The 16213-nt window shown below is 40.9% G+C and overlaps 2 protein-coding genes across 3 annotated transcripts; both read right to left on the reverse strand.

Moving 5' to 3' along the window:
- Positions 1 to 2469: 2469 nt before the first annotated feature.
- On the reverse strand, positions 2470 to 7319 carry aqp10a (aquaporin 10a). The gene is made up of 6 exons (XM_044033463.1): positions 6766 to 7319; positions 5907 to 6033; positions 5507 to 5644; positions 5285 to 5403; positions 4983 to 5200; positions 2470 to 3800 (listed from the first exon to the last, which is right to left on the reverse strand). The coding sequence occupies exons 1-6, from the start codon at positions 6847 to 6849 to the stop codon at positions 3596 to 3598; spliced, it is 891 nt and encodes a 296-aa protein (XP_043889398.1). The 5' UTR covers positions 6850 to 7319; the 3' UTR covers positions 2470 to 3595.
- A 438-nt stretch (positions 7320 to 7757) lies between these two features.
- si:dkey-92i15.4 lies at positions 7758 to 16188 on the reverse strand. Of its 2 annotated transcripts, none has more exons than XM_044033459.1 (7): positions 16064 to 16188; positions 11330 to 14187; positions 11053 to 11248; positions 9778 to 9876; positions 9436 to 9685; positions 9195 to 9311; positions 7758 to 8430 (listed from the first exon to the last, which is right to left on the reverse strand). In XM_044033459.1, exons 2-7 carry the CDS (start codon positions 13813 to 13815, stop codon positions 8249 to 8251), a joined length of 3330 nt encoding a protein of 1109 aa, XP_043889394.1. In that variant the 5' UTR covers positions 13816 to 14187; positions 16064 to 16188; the 3' UTR covers positions 7758 to 8248. The 2 variants fall into 2 exon arrangements, with proteins under 2 accessions (XP_043889394.1, XP_043889395.1); XM_044033460.1 differs by lacking the exon at positions 16064 to 16188 and adding an exon at positions 15293 to 15444.
- Between the last annotated feature and the right edge of the window lie 25 nt (positions 16189 to 16213).

The raw sequence follows: 16213 nt of genomic DNA on the forward strand, positions 1-16213 counted from the left end.
TTTCACAACCTTCATTCCCAGAATTATAACTACAATAACAGGCAAACGCCAGCAAAACATAATGTTCATGTACTTCACCAGCTCTGTGTATGTCCTGAGAAACAATTCAATTATGAATTCCCTTGATCTTTGTTTTAAATCAGGAAGAAACAAAAGAGAACAAGACTGTAATGACTTTTTATTAAGGAAAGAATAGTAAAGTGACTGGTTATTTGTTGTCTGATGTGCTGAACAACTCAGAGGAAAGTGGTTAGGAACACAAATAACAACTGCACTAACTCCTTCACCACAGTGGTGGCTTATTTATATTAAAAGAAGATAAAAGCTGTATAGGTCTACTGCAGGCACAGACGGAGTATCTATAAATACGAGCTTTACAACGAAAACTGAGACAAACGTCAATATTTTTCATCTGATAGAGCAAAACTACACACACACACACACACACACACGGCTGCAGCCGCTCAGGAAACACCACCTACCTTTTCAAGTTGTCTCAGGTCTACGTGGGTCTGTGCTGAGAACATCCTCGCTGCACTACAGTCGCCGAGGTCATGGTGAAGTTTGACTCGGAGGCGAGGTTCACCCCTGATGATGATGAGGAGGATGATTTAAGGCCACTGGGGTGGGAGGGTAGACGGGCACCGCGGACGCGCTGGAGACACAGTGACAAGGTGAGGGAGGGTTCAGCTTCGGTCCGGGTGAGAGGGAGGGGAGCGAGGAGAAGGAGGTGCTGCACTTCCCTCACCTTCTCTGCCTCCATCCTTCACTCAGGACCAAACATCCTCCTCAACTCAACATGAGCTTTCATGACGTTTATGTTCTTTGTCTCTGGAAAACACAATATTTTCATATTTTTATAATATTTCATTTTTTGGATTCAATCATAAAAAAACCCCACTTTATTATTTTAAAAAAGAGAGCGAGAGTAAACGCTCACTTGTTTTTCCTCAGGTTTGTGTCACAGCGCCCTCTGCTGCTCAATCAGTGTTATCTCATCCAACAATGTTAAGTGACTGAGGGGGGGACAACTAATTTACCAAAATAAAACGAACTAATTTAACCATAGAATTGTCTCAGAAATACTAAATAACATTAAACAATACAGTTTCAAAGAGAAATACACATTCATTATATATTATATACAGCCTGCATATGCAAGAACATAAAGGTAGCACACAACATTAAATGTGTTGTGTTTGTGACTGATTTTCATAAAACAAAAACCACTTGTGCTCTGTTTCATCTCGATAGTCATATCATTACACATGTCATGTTCAGATGATTCTGTTGGTCTCAATAGTTTCCTAGAGATTTCCTGTAGAGCAAGGTCACTGGTCAAGGTCACAGCAACTGTGTTGTAATTCACATTCCTTACAGTTGTGAAATAAGAAAGCAATACTTTTTCAAATCTTTAATATGCTGTAGAATTTGACCCTGAGGATAAACTCAAAGTCAAAGTATGTAGAAGCAACATTTATTGGTGACCTCAGTGTCACACTTCATTAAGCAGTTTTCCACTCACCTGACTCCACCCACTCTGCTCCACCTGCCAAGACACACCTCCTCATCAAGCCAACACTACTCACCTGTGGTCACAGCTGCTCCTCATCTCCTGCAATCAGCCCTCCCATTGCCAGCTGTTGTAAAAACAGCTCCTTATATAAATATAAAAGGCTCATTCTGGGGTAATGAGATAACAAGGTGACTGCACACATTATTATATAGCATAATTATTTATCTTCAATTCATTTCATCTCACAAACTGGACATTAAATAGAAAAAAACTTGACATATGGCCATTTCAAAATACTCTAGCAGGCAGATATGTTCATGTGGTGCTACAATGATTAAAATTATGGGATTATGAGGTGAAATTGAGATTGAGAAATCCAGAAACTGCAACATGTTCTTCATATACAGTATTATATGTAGCTGAATCTCTGGAGGAAGGATGAAAATACACAAAATATCTTTTTTTTTAATATTAAGGCTATAATTCAGAGACTATGGTAAAGTTATGTAAATGCAGGTTATTTTGCATAAACAAGTGTTCAGCAAGAAATATAATTCAAAGTGAAATATTGTCTCATAATCTCACCTAATTCCTGTACCACATAATGTTTTATGACAATCAAAGCTGTTCCTTTTTGTATCCCATTGTCATTAACTTGCAGCCCTGTGTATTGTGTATATATAAGGAGGTCATGTATATGGTTTCGTGTTCATGTGAATAAATGTCAAATGGATTTTATGATAATTCTAGTGTCACAGACCCTTAATGAAACACAGTCTTGACCTTTAAAAACACCATTATTCTGTAATCACCTTCATCCTGGCTGTGGTCTAGAGCTAACTACATGACCAAAGCAATGTAAAACACTGATGAGGCAATAATCATGAGTCCCTGCAGTGAGCCTCGCCTCTCCTCCACACACACAGAACAGTAAACACCACAGGAGACGAATGTGGTTAAAAAATATAGTTTTTATCAAGAGGGAAGCATGGAATGGTTTTACTGTCACTGTCTGGAAAATATTAACAACATAATATTAAATTTATTATTATTAATTAATATTGTCATTAACAGTAAAAATGTAAAGCAGATGCTGCAAAATGTTCATGTAAAGGTGACAAGAATAGATATAGAAAAAGCAATTCTTTTCTTGTGTGTCATTGAGTGAAACTGTGGCCTGCTGTGTGAAATGTCACTGTGCTGATGTAAATAGAAAAGTCATGCAGAGAATCACATTAACTGGTTTCAGTTGCATAAGGTGCAAATTAAAAATATGTTATGTTTCAGTGACCCTAACCCAGCTGTGTGTCTTGTGCCTTTTCAGTTTACACGCTATATTTTCCCAAGTAAAATGCACCTTGAGTTATGTAATGCACCTAAAATGAATTGGATGTTTGAAAGGTCAAAACAGTCTAAACAGTTTGGGTGAATTTGAAAATAAGGTCACAAGGCAACAAGAGTTTTGAGAGATAAAGTCACCTTGACATTTGACCACCAAATTCTAATCAGGTCAAGAGGAAATGTGTGCCAAATTGAATCACATGTCTTGTAAGTATTGTTGTATATCATATCACGCTCATAAAAACATGAGGACACAGTGACCTAACCACCAGAACCAGTTCATTCTTGACATACAAAAAGCAAAAAAAAAACAATTTGCTTGTGGTATTCTTCCTCACAAGAAGAATGGGACCGTTAAGTAAGATAAGATAACGTCACTTGGGAGTGCTTTGGAAAACTACTGCACCTGCAGTATGTCGTTCACACATTTGCACAAAATCAGCATAGCAACAATGAAGCTGAATAAAACAGGGTGATTCTGATCACGATGGCTTATTTCACAATTAAACGTTACTGAATCTTATAAATGAATGCTTCTGACAGATGTCACAAACAAAATGCAGTTAATAAATAATTTATTAATGATAAATTATTATTATTATTATTGTAAAGAGTACAGGTATTAATGTAAACAATGTTATTGGACAATCAGCATCTCTCGCTCTCTCTCTCTCTCAGCTGCCTCTGCCTTTATCCTGGCTGGGTTATGAAGGGGGTACATATCTATTCCAGTAACGTTTAGAAATGTGCAGCTTTTAGTTCTAGTCCATTTTGCTGTGTGGTGAGTGACTCCTTGCCATTGATTATGAAGAGAGGAGAGATGTCCTCCGGGGGATCTGGGTCAGGCAGGTGCAACTCGATGAAGATCATATACATGAAAGTTCCTAAAACACCTCCAACGAATGGACCCACCAGAGGAACCCAAAACCAGTAGTTGTAACAACTGGAGAGCAGATTAAAAGGGAGAATTACTTTATGTGTGTGTTCTTCTGAGGCAGTGTAGACTTGCCTGGTTATCTTATCAAGTCACTAATGTTTTTCATTAACATTTAATCAGACGTGAATGTGTGAAAAGATCACCTGTAGCGTGATTTCAGTGTGTTATGTTAATTTTTGGCAAACTTAACATTAACCACAACAGCTTCACAAGGACTGTTGTTTGATATTTGTCTGCCCCCCAGTGAGCAAGAATCAATGAAAGCTGCTGTGAACAGATTACATTCATTCATCCATTCATTCATCGTCTACCACTTTATCCTCCACATGAGGGTCGTGGGGAGCTGGAACCAATCCCAGTTGACATAGGGCAAAAGGTGGGGCACACGGTGGACAGTCCATCACAGGGCCATAGAGACAAACAACCACAGCTATGGTCAGTTTAAAGTGACCAATTTAAGTCTAATTTAAGGAGGAAACCCACGCGCACACAGGGGGAGAACATACAAACTCCACAAAGAAAGGCCCTCAATCAAATTGGGATTCAAACTGGTGACATTCTTGCTGTTAGGCAACACTGCTAGCCACTACTCCACCATTCACCACCAATTCACAATACAATTTGAGACAAGTGCAGATTTGATCATTCGTTTGTATTTTTGCTGCCACGTCTGCAATGATTAATAAAAATATAAATCGCCAGCCATTTCTGAAACGATATCAAATTTCATGCATACATATTAAGTAAAAAAAAAAAATTCAGTTAATTGATTCGGTAAGTTGATTAGATTGATTCTCCTGTGTCCCATTTGTGAGTAAGGACCCAGAATTTGATAATGACTGATGGAGCATAGAGCATCATATAGAGCATTGTTATAATTACATTATGGAACCAGCATGAGATTATGATCTGAACCTCGGCAAGCTGACACATCATGTCCCCTTTGTACATGCAGGTCTGATAAGTCTGATAACCTCTGACATTCATGACGTCATGATCAACACAAAGAGCTGAAATAAAGTCAAATCCCGTCCATTTCGAATAAAACTGATTGTGAATTGTGCAGCTGCATTAAGCACATTAAGCACAAATACTTGATGTTTCCTGATTTGTGCTTCAAAGGTATCAATGTTTACATTGTGTGTACACAGGTCATGTAGTATACTGTATATAAGATAGGACACTTACGTGAAGACTTCAGTGCCCCAGCCTGCAGTCAGAGTAAACAGGCGTGGCCCAAGGTCCCGAGCAGGATTTATTGCCCCACCGCAGTTACCCGACATTGACATGGAGATCCCCAGGACAATCACTGCCACCACAGCAGGAATTAGCTCTGGCGGAGCCGGGGTGTTTCTCTTTTCGCCCAGACACAGGATGCACAACATGAGCATGCTGGTGGCCACCACCTACAGTAACGACAAATACAGAAATAGTTAGAAGAACACTAGCTGAGATGCTCCCTAGACTTTACACCAATACCCTCAACTGACCTGATCAAGGAAACTTCTGCCCAAAGTCATGTATTCTGTAGGATATGTGGCAAATATAGACGCCGTCTCGTTTGGACCGTATACAGTCAACACTCCTCCACTGAAATGCATGATACCATCTAAGAATGAAAGTGGAAATCATCAAAACAAATGAGTACATATATATATATATATATGCAGTATGTCAATGATTTAAGCACTCAAGGTGGTGGAAAGACAAACCATAGTAGATCATGTAGACAAGCCCAGATGCCACATAAGCCCCCAGCAGCTGTGAGAGGCTGTAGGGAATCAGCCTTCCCCAGGTAGCTTGGCCCACCACACAGAAACTCAAAGTCACAGCTGGATTCAGATGAGCTCCTGGAGAGGAGAAGAAAAGGAATGTCCAAAGTAAATTGCAACGGGAGAGACTAGAAAGTCATGTAATCTCAGATTATTTGCAGTCATTTAGTTTCTTAGTTGAGAAGACTGATGCTTAAGGAACACATTAGTAAAAAGTTATGTGCCAGTGATTGGTGTGATACATAGACACTGTTCAAATCAGTGCTGCAAGAGTCATAGCGCAGCAAAGTGGACACTGATGTCTGTTAGTATGATACAGAATGAGCTCAGCTGTTTTTACCGGTGATGCCCTTGGTGAGGTACATGGCCGACATGACGCCAACAGAAAAGGCCATGTTGACCGACAGAAACTGGCCTTTAGTCTCGCCGCTGGTCTTCACCTGGGCTGCAGCCGAGCAGCCAAAGAGCTGCGACAAGAGGGACAGAGGTCAGGGTAATACAAATAATAATATTCTGTGGTTAGTCTGTCCTTATTATTCATCATAAGCAACTGGCATTGCACAACACATGACACACACTAAGTCCCTGGTGACCGGATGTTATAAACACAAACATTTCTTAAGAGATATCACAGACTACAACTCAATAAAGATGAATGATTAATTCAATAATCAACCTTTATGACAGGGTGAAGCGGCATTGAATAACAAGTAATACAAATAAAATAGCCATGACAATAATTACATAAAAGGGTGTCATTATAACAAGTTAAATAATTAAATTTTTATATATTTATTAATTCATTTATTCATAGGGAAAGTTGAAAGTCTGAGTCTAAAGCTGTTATACTGTTGAATAAATAATCAAATGATCAGAAAGAGAGATCAAAAGTATGTTATTACAATAACCTAATGTTTGTGCAGTGGTGTTTTTCATTTTCCTTATTATTCATTTAAAAAAAAAATCCATATGTAACATGCACTCAAACTTAATAAAAACACACATCCAAACAAGTTGAATTCAAGAGAATCTAGGTCATTACAAAAGAACTGTTTACTATGAAGCCAATGCCTTCTTGGCCAGGTCACTCTTGAAAAACAATGGTTAAATACCTGGTTAAAATAAGGATAATAATTGTATATATTGTATGCAAGTACATATACACAGTACATGTACCCTGAGACATGAGTGTCACTTACCAGCAAAATAAAAGTTCCCAAAAATTCAGCCATACACTCTCGCACCAGGGCATTTCTCACTCTTAGTGAGCGTAGCTTCATCATGGCTGGAGTAAAAACCAAATCCTTCTTCTTATCACAGAATGAACTCTCCTGTGTTGTCAAACAGACGAGTCCAGGAGATGAAGGCTTTTATGATGAGCTTCCACCTGAGTGTGTGAGGACCTGTGTACTGTATCCCAGCTCTTGGCTTCAGTTTCTCCACAGCTGGCCAAACACTCTTACCCATGTATTTGTCTGTGACACCTCCGGATAGGCTGCTGCAGAGTGTGTGATGCACCTCCGCTGTTAGGGGTTTCTTATATGAACAGAGGCCATAAACAGTCAGATTATGTGTTACCAAGAACTGACAGAGAGCCATAAAACAAATATATAGATATACAGTGTATACAGTAGGGTGATACCTGGTATTCATCAAGATAGTTCCACATCTTCATGACAAATAACCGCCTCTCTATGACTACGACTGTGTGTCTCACATAGGAGAAACTGAGATTGGCAAAATGATCTCCATAAATAAAAATGTTTAAGATAAATGTAAATGTATGTAAACATAAAAGAATAGATAAAAGATAGTTTCTTGTGAAGTCTTAGATAAGAATGTTGATAAGGAACGCCCATCTTTTCATCACCCTGATTGAACTCTGTACTGCTAATAGATTATAAAATCACAGATAATCAGAGACACACTTGACCGTGGAAGGAAAATCTTCCACATCACATGAAGATATGACAAACAAAAAAAAATTACTGTAGATATTCAATCTGAAAACAAACAGGCCACACTTTGAGTTATGTAATAGTAACAATACGTAAACGTAAGGAGATAATTATCGCTCCACACCATAAGGTTTGACATGATATGTGGGGACTGTAAAGCAGTGACTGATAATAGACATGATATAATATGATGTGAGTCGTCTGCCCTCTGCTGGACATAAGTATAACAAGCATCGATTTGTTAGGATTTATTTAAAAAAAAAGAAAAAAAAAAGAAGCTAAATACTGTCTAAATGCATTTGGCAATGTATTAACAATATGTTACAACATGTATTTAAATGTACAGTGTGACACTATGACCTTTTAACTGACCATGCAAACTATGTGAATAAAAGGTGGCTGGTGTGGTAAATACAGTATATGATTTGATCTGATAATAGTGCATTTTAATTATGATACATACTGTAAATATCACAGACCTTGAGGTAGATGTGATCCTGTAACAGAGAGAACAAAATCCACAAACTTTTGGCCTTCAGGATCCTGTTTCCTTCAGGGCTTAGTCATACAAATGATGTTAACAAATTGTTTTAATGGCACAAATAACCTACTGTGGGTGATTTATGTAACGCTCAAAGCCACAGTGTGTCATGTTTCTCATAAACTTAAAGTCTTTTTTTTTTTTTTTTTCGTCTTTTTTCAGTTTGTCAACATTCCCTGAAATTTACTGTTGGCAAAGGGCTTTCGTTTCCAGATGTTTCAGTGGGCGGCGTAGTACCACGTCCACAGGCCCGGGGGGGAGTTTTCTGATCAGAGTCCAGGCTTCCAGGCGCCTCATCCCCACCATGCTCATACCTTCAATCTCTAGGATCTCATCACCAGGACACACCTTATCAAGAGGACCGCCTGGAAGGACAACAGGGACATGTGTTATACATTAAAAGCTCAATTATGTGCATGTTTTTCAACATCCAGACTTAATGTATCTCCACCTCAGTTTGAATCACAAGCACAAGGTGCTCTTGTAGTTACAATCATGTAGTCATGAGCACATCTGTGCCACCAAACATGCTGTGAGAATTAGATAAAACCATACATTTCCAAAAGAGATTTATAAACAAAATGTTAAACAAATATCTCACAGCTTATTTGTATAATATTAAATTACATGTAAATAGTTTGGATAATATAGCAGAAAAACATTAAATAAACTTAAACTGTGCAGTATAAGTCACTCTGATGGCAGCTACAAGTTATATGATGCATGTATGAAGCTAAATTAATATGCATTTGTGATCTATGCGCTTCTGTTTATTTATTGAGAATCTTTGGGGCATCATCATCAAATTAAGACATTTCTACTTTTGCTAGAATTAATATTTCTTTCTAAAATATCAATTAATAAACACCGAGATAAAAGATTTTATATAAAGGTGGGCTATAGGATGATATAGGCAGTAAAACAGCAGAGAATATTCCGTACATTTAAGCCATTGTTCATGTTGCAAATCGATAAGAGAGACATTCCATTAATGTGATTCTTTCTGGCTTTTAATTTATTGGATTAGACTAAAACAAACAGTCTTGTCTGTTAATGTTAGGGTTTGACAGTCTGTCAAGTGTCACATTGAAAAGACTTATCAATCTTTTTGATGCATTTCATCTCTCACCCTGGAAGACCCTCTGTACAGTGAGGGGTCTGTTCCCCAGACTGGATCCTAAACCACCTTCCAGACTGAAGCCCAGGTCCCTGTCATTCTTCTCCAGACGCACGCACATGTCCTCACCTGACAGGTGTGGAAACACATACACAAACAGCATCTCACTTTACTGCAGATTTTGAATTTAATATCTTACATTCATACCTTAACCTAGACCCAAATCCTTACTGTAGCTCTACTTAAGTCTCACCTGCCTCAGCGACGTGAGTCTGTGTCGATCCCTGAATACTTGTCTGCACTCCACTCTTTGAGACATCACTAATATCTCCCCTCCTTAGGACCACCACTCCCATCTCACGAGTCTTTGCCCTCCTCAGCACCCTTAGAACCTCCCAGTGAGCGTGTCCAGACAGCGCTGTGCCGTTGATTGACAGCACCTGGTCTCCTTGCCTTATGGAGCCTTCCTGAGCTGCCACACCTGAGTGAAACACCTTGTGGACCTGAAAGACGGAAACACACTAATGATGAGACTGGGGACAATGTTTTTGAAAATCATTTTCAGGAGAGAGACAAAAAAGAAGGGCTTCCTCACAGTGACTGGCTTGTTCTGGTCCACGCCTCCTGCCACGCTGAAGCCCAGACCCACTCCCATCTCCTTATGGAGGACAACCACCTGCACTGCATCATAGTCCTGCAAGCAAGAGAGAGAGAGACAGAGAGACAGAGAGACAGAAAGCTGGAGATTAACTCGCAGAATCAGCTTTAAAACCATTTTATTTGGTTTGTCAAAATGTCCATAATGTGAACTGGAGATACCTGAAGGTAAATTATGACTATACATAATTCCAGTTTGAGATATTCACAATTTACAGTGATTCTGTTTATTGACAATTCTTGAAACACCTTCAGTCAAACCCCATACACATGAATGGAAAAAGTCACATCATTTGTCTTAGGGAGAATGAAGTTGTGAATATCTGACAATACTGTACATGACAATTGTGGATAGTAAGAATGTCATTGTGGATATCTGGATATATTAAATATAAACAAATGTCTCTTACATTCAAACCACTGTCAAATGAGTTCACACAATGCTGATTAACTGATCAACTCCACATGACTCTCAGCAAAGCAGTGTTCTGTTTTTGTGTCTGTGGTGACACAGTTTACGGTGTTATAAAGCACCATTGAAGTGAAACTGCTAAACTCACAGTTGGAGGATGACTGAAAACACCAAGAGGCGTCCATGAAGAGATTGAGAAGTGGATTCTACTGCTCAAAATAAACATGCAGTCAGACTTCACAGGTCTATTTTAATCACTATCACAATTTTAGCTTCTCATGAACGCGACTGTCCATAATTGTAAATGTGAAGCAAATCAAACATTCCCTAAAACCAGTGTTTCTTAATGGTGGACCCCTGTCCTGCATGTTTAAGATGTCTCCCTGCTCCAAATCAATAGGTCATTATTGGACTTTTGCAGAAATTGAGCAAGACAAAACACAACACAGCGGCTGCTGTTTGTGCAACATGCAGCTCCAAGTCTTGTGCATGAAGTCTGTATGAGAAACACTACCTTATACAACAACTCACCAAAGCACTGTAAAAAAAAACTCTTTTCCGGCAGAAGGTTGGAGCTGTCTGTGTGTGTGTGTGTGTGTGTGTGTGTGTGTGTGTGTGTGTGTGTGTGTGTGTGTGTGTGTTTGCGTGAATGTGTGTGAGTGAGAGGTGCAAGGGGAGAAAAGTATTATCATTTTTGGTTTGCCATAAGAGAGACTATATTAGAAAAACCACCTGATTCATAGTAATATTAACTTTGGTTTGTGGTAAAAACTGCTGCACGTCATGTAAACGTGACTATACCTGCTGACTATTGTCCCCGAGGTTCCTCACGTCCTCCAGCAGCTTGTCAAGCTCTTCATTGGGCAGCACTGACACATAGGAAAGGGCAGACACGTCTGAACTGAGAGAAGCGGACCGTCGGCCTGATGGTTGCCACTCATCACTGTCATTTTCTGACTCATAGTCAACCCCCGCAAAGTTATACAGGTCTGAAAGACTGCAGGGATAAAGGCAACGTGTTGAGTGTAAAAAACTGACACATGGAAATGATCATGTGGTTGATTTCGACAGGACCTACCTGACACTGAAGCTCCTTCGATCGGACTGGCTCATGTTGCTGGTGATGGTCACAGAAGACTCTCCAGAATCTGAATCATAATTTGAATCTTCATCCTTTTGCGTACTTTCATCGTCGTCATCCTCATAATCGTCTTTTGCATTCCAGACCTTAATCGCTGAGTTCAATCCAGCGACCCAAGCATCGAGGTCCAGTGCCTGTTTCTTCCCCTTCTGGTGTGCTGTGCTGTCCGCTGGAGAAATGAAATCGGGGAGGTTGACGATGGAGGAGGAGGCGAGGGGAGGAGAGAGAGTTGGGGAGTCTGGAGTTTGCGCTGATTGTGTGGAGCCTGAGGAACTGTCACAGATATCAGCCATGGGAAAGGAGTTTTCTGGGTGTGTGGCAGGTGAAAGAAAGGGTGAGCGGTTGGGTGTGTTTGTTGGAGTCTTGTCATCATCATCAGCAACAGGTGAAGTCAGTATAGGTTTCTGCACACTAGAGGAATTGGCGCTGGAATCAGGCTGAAGCAGAGACGTTGTATCACTGGCTTTTTTATGCTTCTCACCTGCTTCCTCTGGGCTTGAGACTTTTGAGAAATCGGTCTCATCTATGTAAATATTTCTACGATTTGTTTGAGCTCCTATGTTTAGAGGAATTCTGAGTGTACTCTTAAGTCTGGAATATTTGCCAAAATCTTCAGATTGGTTTTCTGCGCAATCCTTTTCTTTTCTTCCATTCACAGCCAAATCATTCCCTTTGCTCTCTTCCCTTCGTAGTCCAACCACATCCTCTGATATAAACCTTTCTAACAGGTACTTCTTTCCTGCTCCTAAAACCTTCTCTTCCCCTCCCTCTCCCTCTCCCTCCCACTTATCTCTCAGTCCACCTATTGCTTTGGCTGACCCACTCTTCTTCACTCCGTCATGGGTCCTGATGTGTTGTGTTGGCACAGAGAAGGCTCTTCTGGGCACTTGGAGCTGTCCTGCTGATCTCTGTGACAGAGCCTCAAACTGATTGATCTTATTCCTCACACTCGCCAAGGAGGAAACCTCTGACAAGTTCTTCTTCTCTATCGCTTTGAGTGTAATTTTACTTGGATTTGAGTCAAATACATCATCCGGGATATCACTCTTCATTTCACTTTTTTCTTTTGTGCCAGAATCTGTTTCTTTTGGTCTATTTGTCTCAATTTCTTCCTTGCCATAGTTCACCGTGCCTTGATCCACACTCTTGTTTGCTTTGAAATCAAATGACTCTTTAAAAGGCACGGTTTCCTCTTCTAAGACACAGTTTGTGTCAGGAGTTGCTCTAATCCCTCCTGCAGCCCGGGCAGATCTAATCTGAGCTGCGACAGTGTTCCTACTCCTTGCCCTATCCAGAGACCTTGTGCCTATGTCTACTAACCCTTTACCCTCCCAGGTAACTGCACTTTCCTCTGAATACCTGCTCTGGACTTTCCCCTGCCACAGTCCCCCTGACAATCTCCTGCTTCTCCCTGGTGAAAGTAAACTCTCTGTATTGGACGTGTCTTTTGGAGGTGTCCAGCTGTAAGACTTGATGCTTTGAATTGGGCTGAGGCTATTTTTCTCTCCTGCTGAGAAACGCCTGGGGAAGGTTCCTCCGCCTCCCCCCTCAAATGACCTCCACTTTGAAGAAGTAATGGATTCTGTTGCAGTAGTGGGGTATTCTCTAAATTTGTTGTAATCTTCAGCTTTACTAAAACCAGCAGACCCATATAGTTTCTCTATCCGCTCCAGTATGCTCTGACCTCCTGTCGGCCCAAAGGAGGTCTCTGTGAGAGACTGGGACTTCAACCTGGAGGGGAGAGAGTGACCCCGACTGACTCTGTCCAGAGTCTGGTTAAGGGGACTCACCGGGCTTTTCTCTTGAACAGCATTAGTTCTACCTGCAGAGTTGTAGACTTGCATTGAAGACATCCTGCTCCTCACAGTTTCAGCTCCCATCCTTCTGTCATCTAAGCCTCCTGCCAGAGTATTCATGCCACCTCCTCTTGTTGTGGGCAGTATGTCAGTTCTGCGGCTACGAACAGGACTTCTGTCCTCTCTCCTCCAATCTAAACTTTTACTTCTACTAGTCACGTTAGATCTCCTCCACTCTGTCCTGCCTCGGCTTATAAATGCAGAGTTTTCGCCTCTATTAGGCTCTGTTGTCATTCTGTCTCCAGTGCCATTCTGCTTCAGCTTGAGGGACATTCCTTGGTCTGATGTTGCCTTCATCTCGTGCTGACCTCTGACATTGCTGGCCTGATATCTTGTTATTCCGTTCTCCATGTTTGTAAAATGTGCTCCAGAGTTTGTCCCATACGTCTCTTTTTGTCCCACTTCTTCGTCACCCATTTTTTCCTCCTCAGAAAAACCTCTCTGTCTCCTAAAACCTGGCTTGCGAGAGAGACCATATGAGGGGGAGCTGGCTGAGCGGACAGTGAAGCGCGCTTCTGTCCGCCTGTTGCACTCATTCTCTGGAGTAGGGAGAAAGGACACTTCCATTGTTTGAGGGGGAAAAAAAAAACAAAGTTAATGACCTCCTGTCAAGTGCCAAATCCCAAAAAGAGAGGAGAAGATTGAGCTTGATATTTATGCAAATCCAAGCAACTGTCGTTTAGACTGCAGTCTGGAGGCAGTTCATCTGACAACTGCAGTTCAGAATGTGCAAAAGACAGTGAAACTATAGCATAATTACAGTCCTCTTGTGGGGTTTCTTGCACAGAAACCAATTTTGTATCAAAAAAGGTTGATCTTTCAGTGCTGCTCTTGATGAGTCTCTGTGTTGTGGTCTAGAAGTGATGGCTCTCCTGGGCTTCTCTTTTCGTTGCCATGTCCACAGGAGTCTTCAGTTCCCCAGCGAACAGCTCCCATTGCCTGCCAAGCACAAAATAGTAAATTTCCCTACACCAGGACAAGATTGGGCTGGAATGTTTTGATATGTGGATTGTGGTGACCGTGGCCACAGTCAAAACAGAATCACAGAGTGGTGAAGAACAACAAACACTGTATGATATGCGAGGCACTGGGAAGAATTAAAATTGTGGAAATTGGATAAACAAAAATAGAAAATATTGGACATGACAAGCAAGAGAACCAAAACACTGCTATGTGTTCACTTCAAACTGTAGTGAGTGATGTAATTTTGCACAATATATTCGCTGGATAAGGCAGTATTCACAGAAAAGTAGCTTTCTGAGCTCTCTTTGTTGTACACACATATCATAAAGACTGTTTACTTAAGTAACATACTCATGCCTTCCTGTTAGCGTCAGCTTAACCTGAACCAAAAACTGGAAAAACTCACCTAACAGCAATCCACTGTGCAAAACACTGTATTAAGTGTAGTCTCTGTGCAGCGTGTATCAGTCATACAGGCAAAGAAATCAGCAGCTGACTGAAGAAAGCTGACATACAAGTGGATTCACATGAAATGATCAGATAAGATGCCCAAAGATGACGGCAGAGTTGCTCTCATTTACATACAGCAGCAAAGAAAGAGAGTGATAGTGTTACAGATGGTGGACAATAGCACACAAGAGATATCACAGTATAGTGCCACACAACAGTGAAACTGTCTTCTGATCATTCATCGAGTCACCTTTAGGATCCAATCATCCAACTATTGACATCAGTCATCAGTTGTTTACTGCACAAACACAACAGGGCAGAGCGATTAGATAAGAACCTCTTATATAGGTTTCAAAACAATTTCATGAAGTCCAGGTTACGACATGTGTCTGTGTTGCTTTCCAATACAGGTGAGCCCGAGTGTCAGTTTACAGAAACACCTGTTCTGCTAGGTCACAAAACCTCCCATCTGGGTAACCCGGGCAACACCGTGCACTTTACTTTAAACTACCAATAAATAGCAAGAAAAACACGAGTGCAACTAGACGTTGGTGAAAAATACACCAATCTACTCCAAGTACAGCTCTTTCATCCATTCACAAAACTCCCAAACACACACCATATGCCTTACCGTTTGTGTTGACAGAGGTTGACAACGAAGGCAGCGCACTGCAATGACATCAGCTCCTCACTTCTGTCTGTGTCTTTTTCTCTTTCCTTTAGCTATGCATAATGGACTGTGTACAGTGACACAAACCTGCCACACTGGTTTGTCGCCTCTCTCTCTCTCCTTCTCTCTCTCTCTCTCCCTCTCCTTTTTCTCTCCTCCCCCTCCTATTGTTTTCTCTGTCTTTCCCTCCTCTCACAGGGTAGCATTCCTAACTACAGCATACTAAATGGTTCAACAATCAACAGGGAATGCACACACACAGATACACACACACCCCACCGACACCTACAGTTCCATCTCTCATGTGTAACATTGTGACATCAGCATTTCATAGCTCAAGGGAGGAGTACAGTGTGAAACTGAACATGAGTGACAGGCTTACTCGAGTCTCATCATCTGGGCAGAGCAGGTATCGAAATACATAATAACAGAGTACCTAATTGAGACCAGAAACCACAAAGACTTCATATTCACTCTGGAATAGGAGCATGGTTATATGTTGTTAGAAATCCACTCCTCTGTGACATTATGTTCTACAAAACAGAGCTCCAGTGGAAATGAGCACACTGGCTGTAGAGAGATTGTATTGATACTGGTTATGATAATGATAATATAATTCAGCATAAATACAAACAACCACTGAATCAATTTTGTTCAAAGATGTACAAGGGCATAGCAGACCTGTAACTTATACACAGATGTATGAAATAAAGAAAGTATACCAGCACTCACAGGTCTTTGCTTTTAGACACGCGGAGGTTCATCTTCTTACTGCTGCTCTTTTGCATGCACCTGCTACTGTCTTTCCGTTGAGACAGAGGAAGCTGTGGTTACCACATCGGCACGCTGCGAGGGTAACTGACATGTCTGTGTCCCTGAGCT

The sequence above is a fragment of the Solea senegalensis genome, linkage group LG9, assembly GCF_019176455.1.
Source record: "Solea senegalensis isolate Sse05_10M linkage group LG9, IFAPA_SoseM_1, whole genome shotgun sequence".
Taxonomy (NCBI): domain Eukaryota; kingdom Metazoa; phylum Chordata; class Actinopteri; order Pleuronectiformes; family Soleidae; genus Solea; species Solea senegalensis.

What these genes read in the sequence shown, in the direction of transcription:
- aqp10a (XM_044033463.1), bottom strand. Translation starts at nt 6,849, where the DNA reads ATGATGAAGCTACGCTCACTAAGAGTGAGAAATGCCCTGGTGCGAGAG. An exon ending in TGGGAACTTTTATTTTGCTG is followed by an intron (nt 6,034 to 6,765) that starts GTAAGTGACACT and finishes CTCTTGTCGCAG; the next exon opens with CTCTTTGGCTGCTCGGCTGC. An exon ending in GCAGAAGTTTCCTTGATCAG is followed by an intron (nt 5,201 to 5,284) that starts GTCAGTTGAGGG and finishes TCGTTACTGTAG; the next exon opens with GTGGTGGCCACCAGCATGCT.
- si:dkey-92i15.4 (XM_044033459.1), bottom strand. Translation starts at nt 13,815, where the DNA reads ATGGAAGTGTCCTTTCTCCCTACTCCAGAGAATGAGTGCAACAGGCGG. An exon ending in CGAAGGAGCTTCAGTGTCAG is followed by an intron (nt 11,249 to 11,329) that starts GTAGGTCCTGTC and finishes TTATCCCTGCAG; the next exon opens with TCTTTCAGACCTGTATAACT. An exon ending in ACCAGAACAAGCCAGTCACT is followed by an intron (nt 9,686 to 9,777) that starts GTGAGGAAGCCC and finishes TCCGTCTTTCAG; the next exon opens with GTCCACAAGGTGTTTCACTC.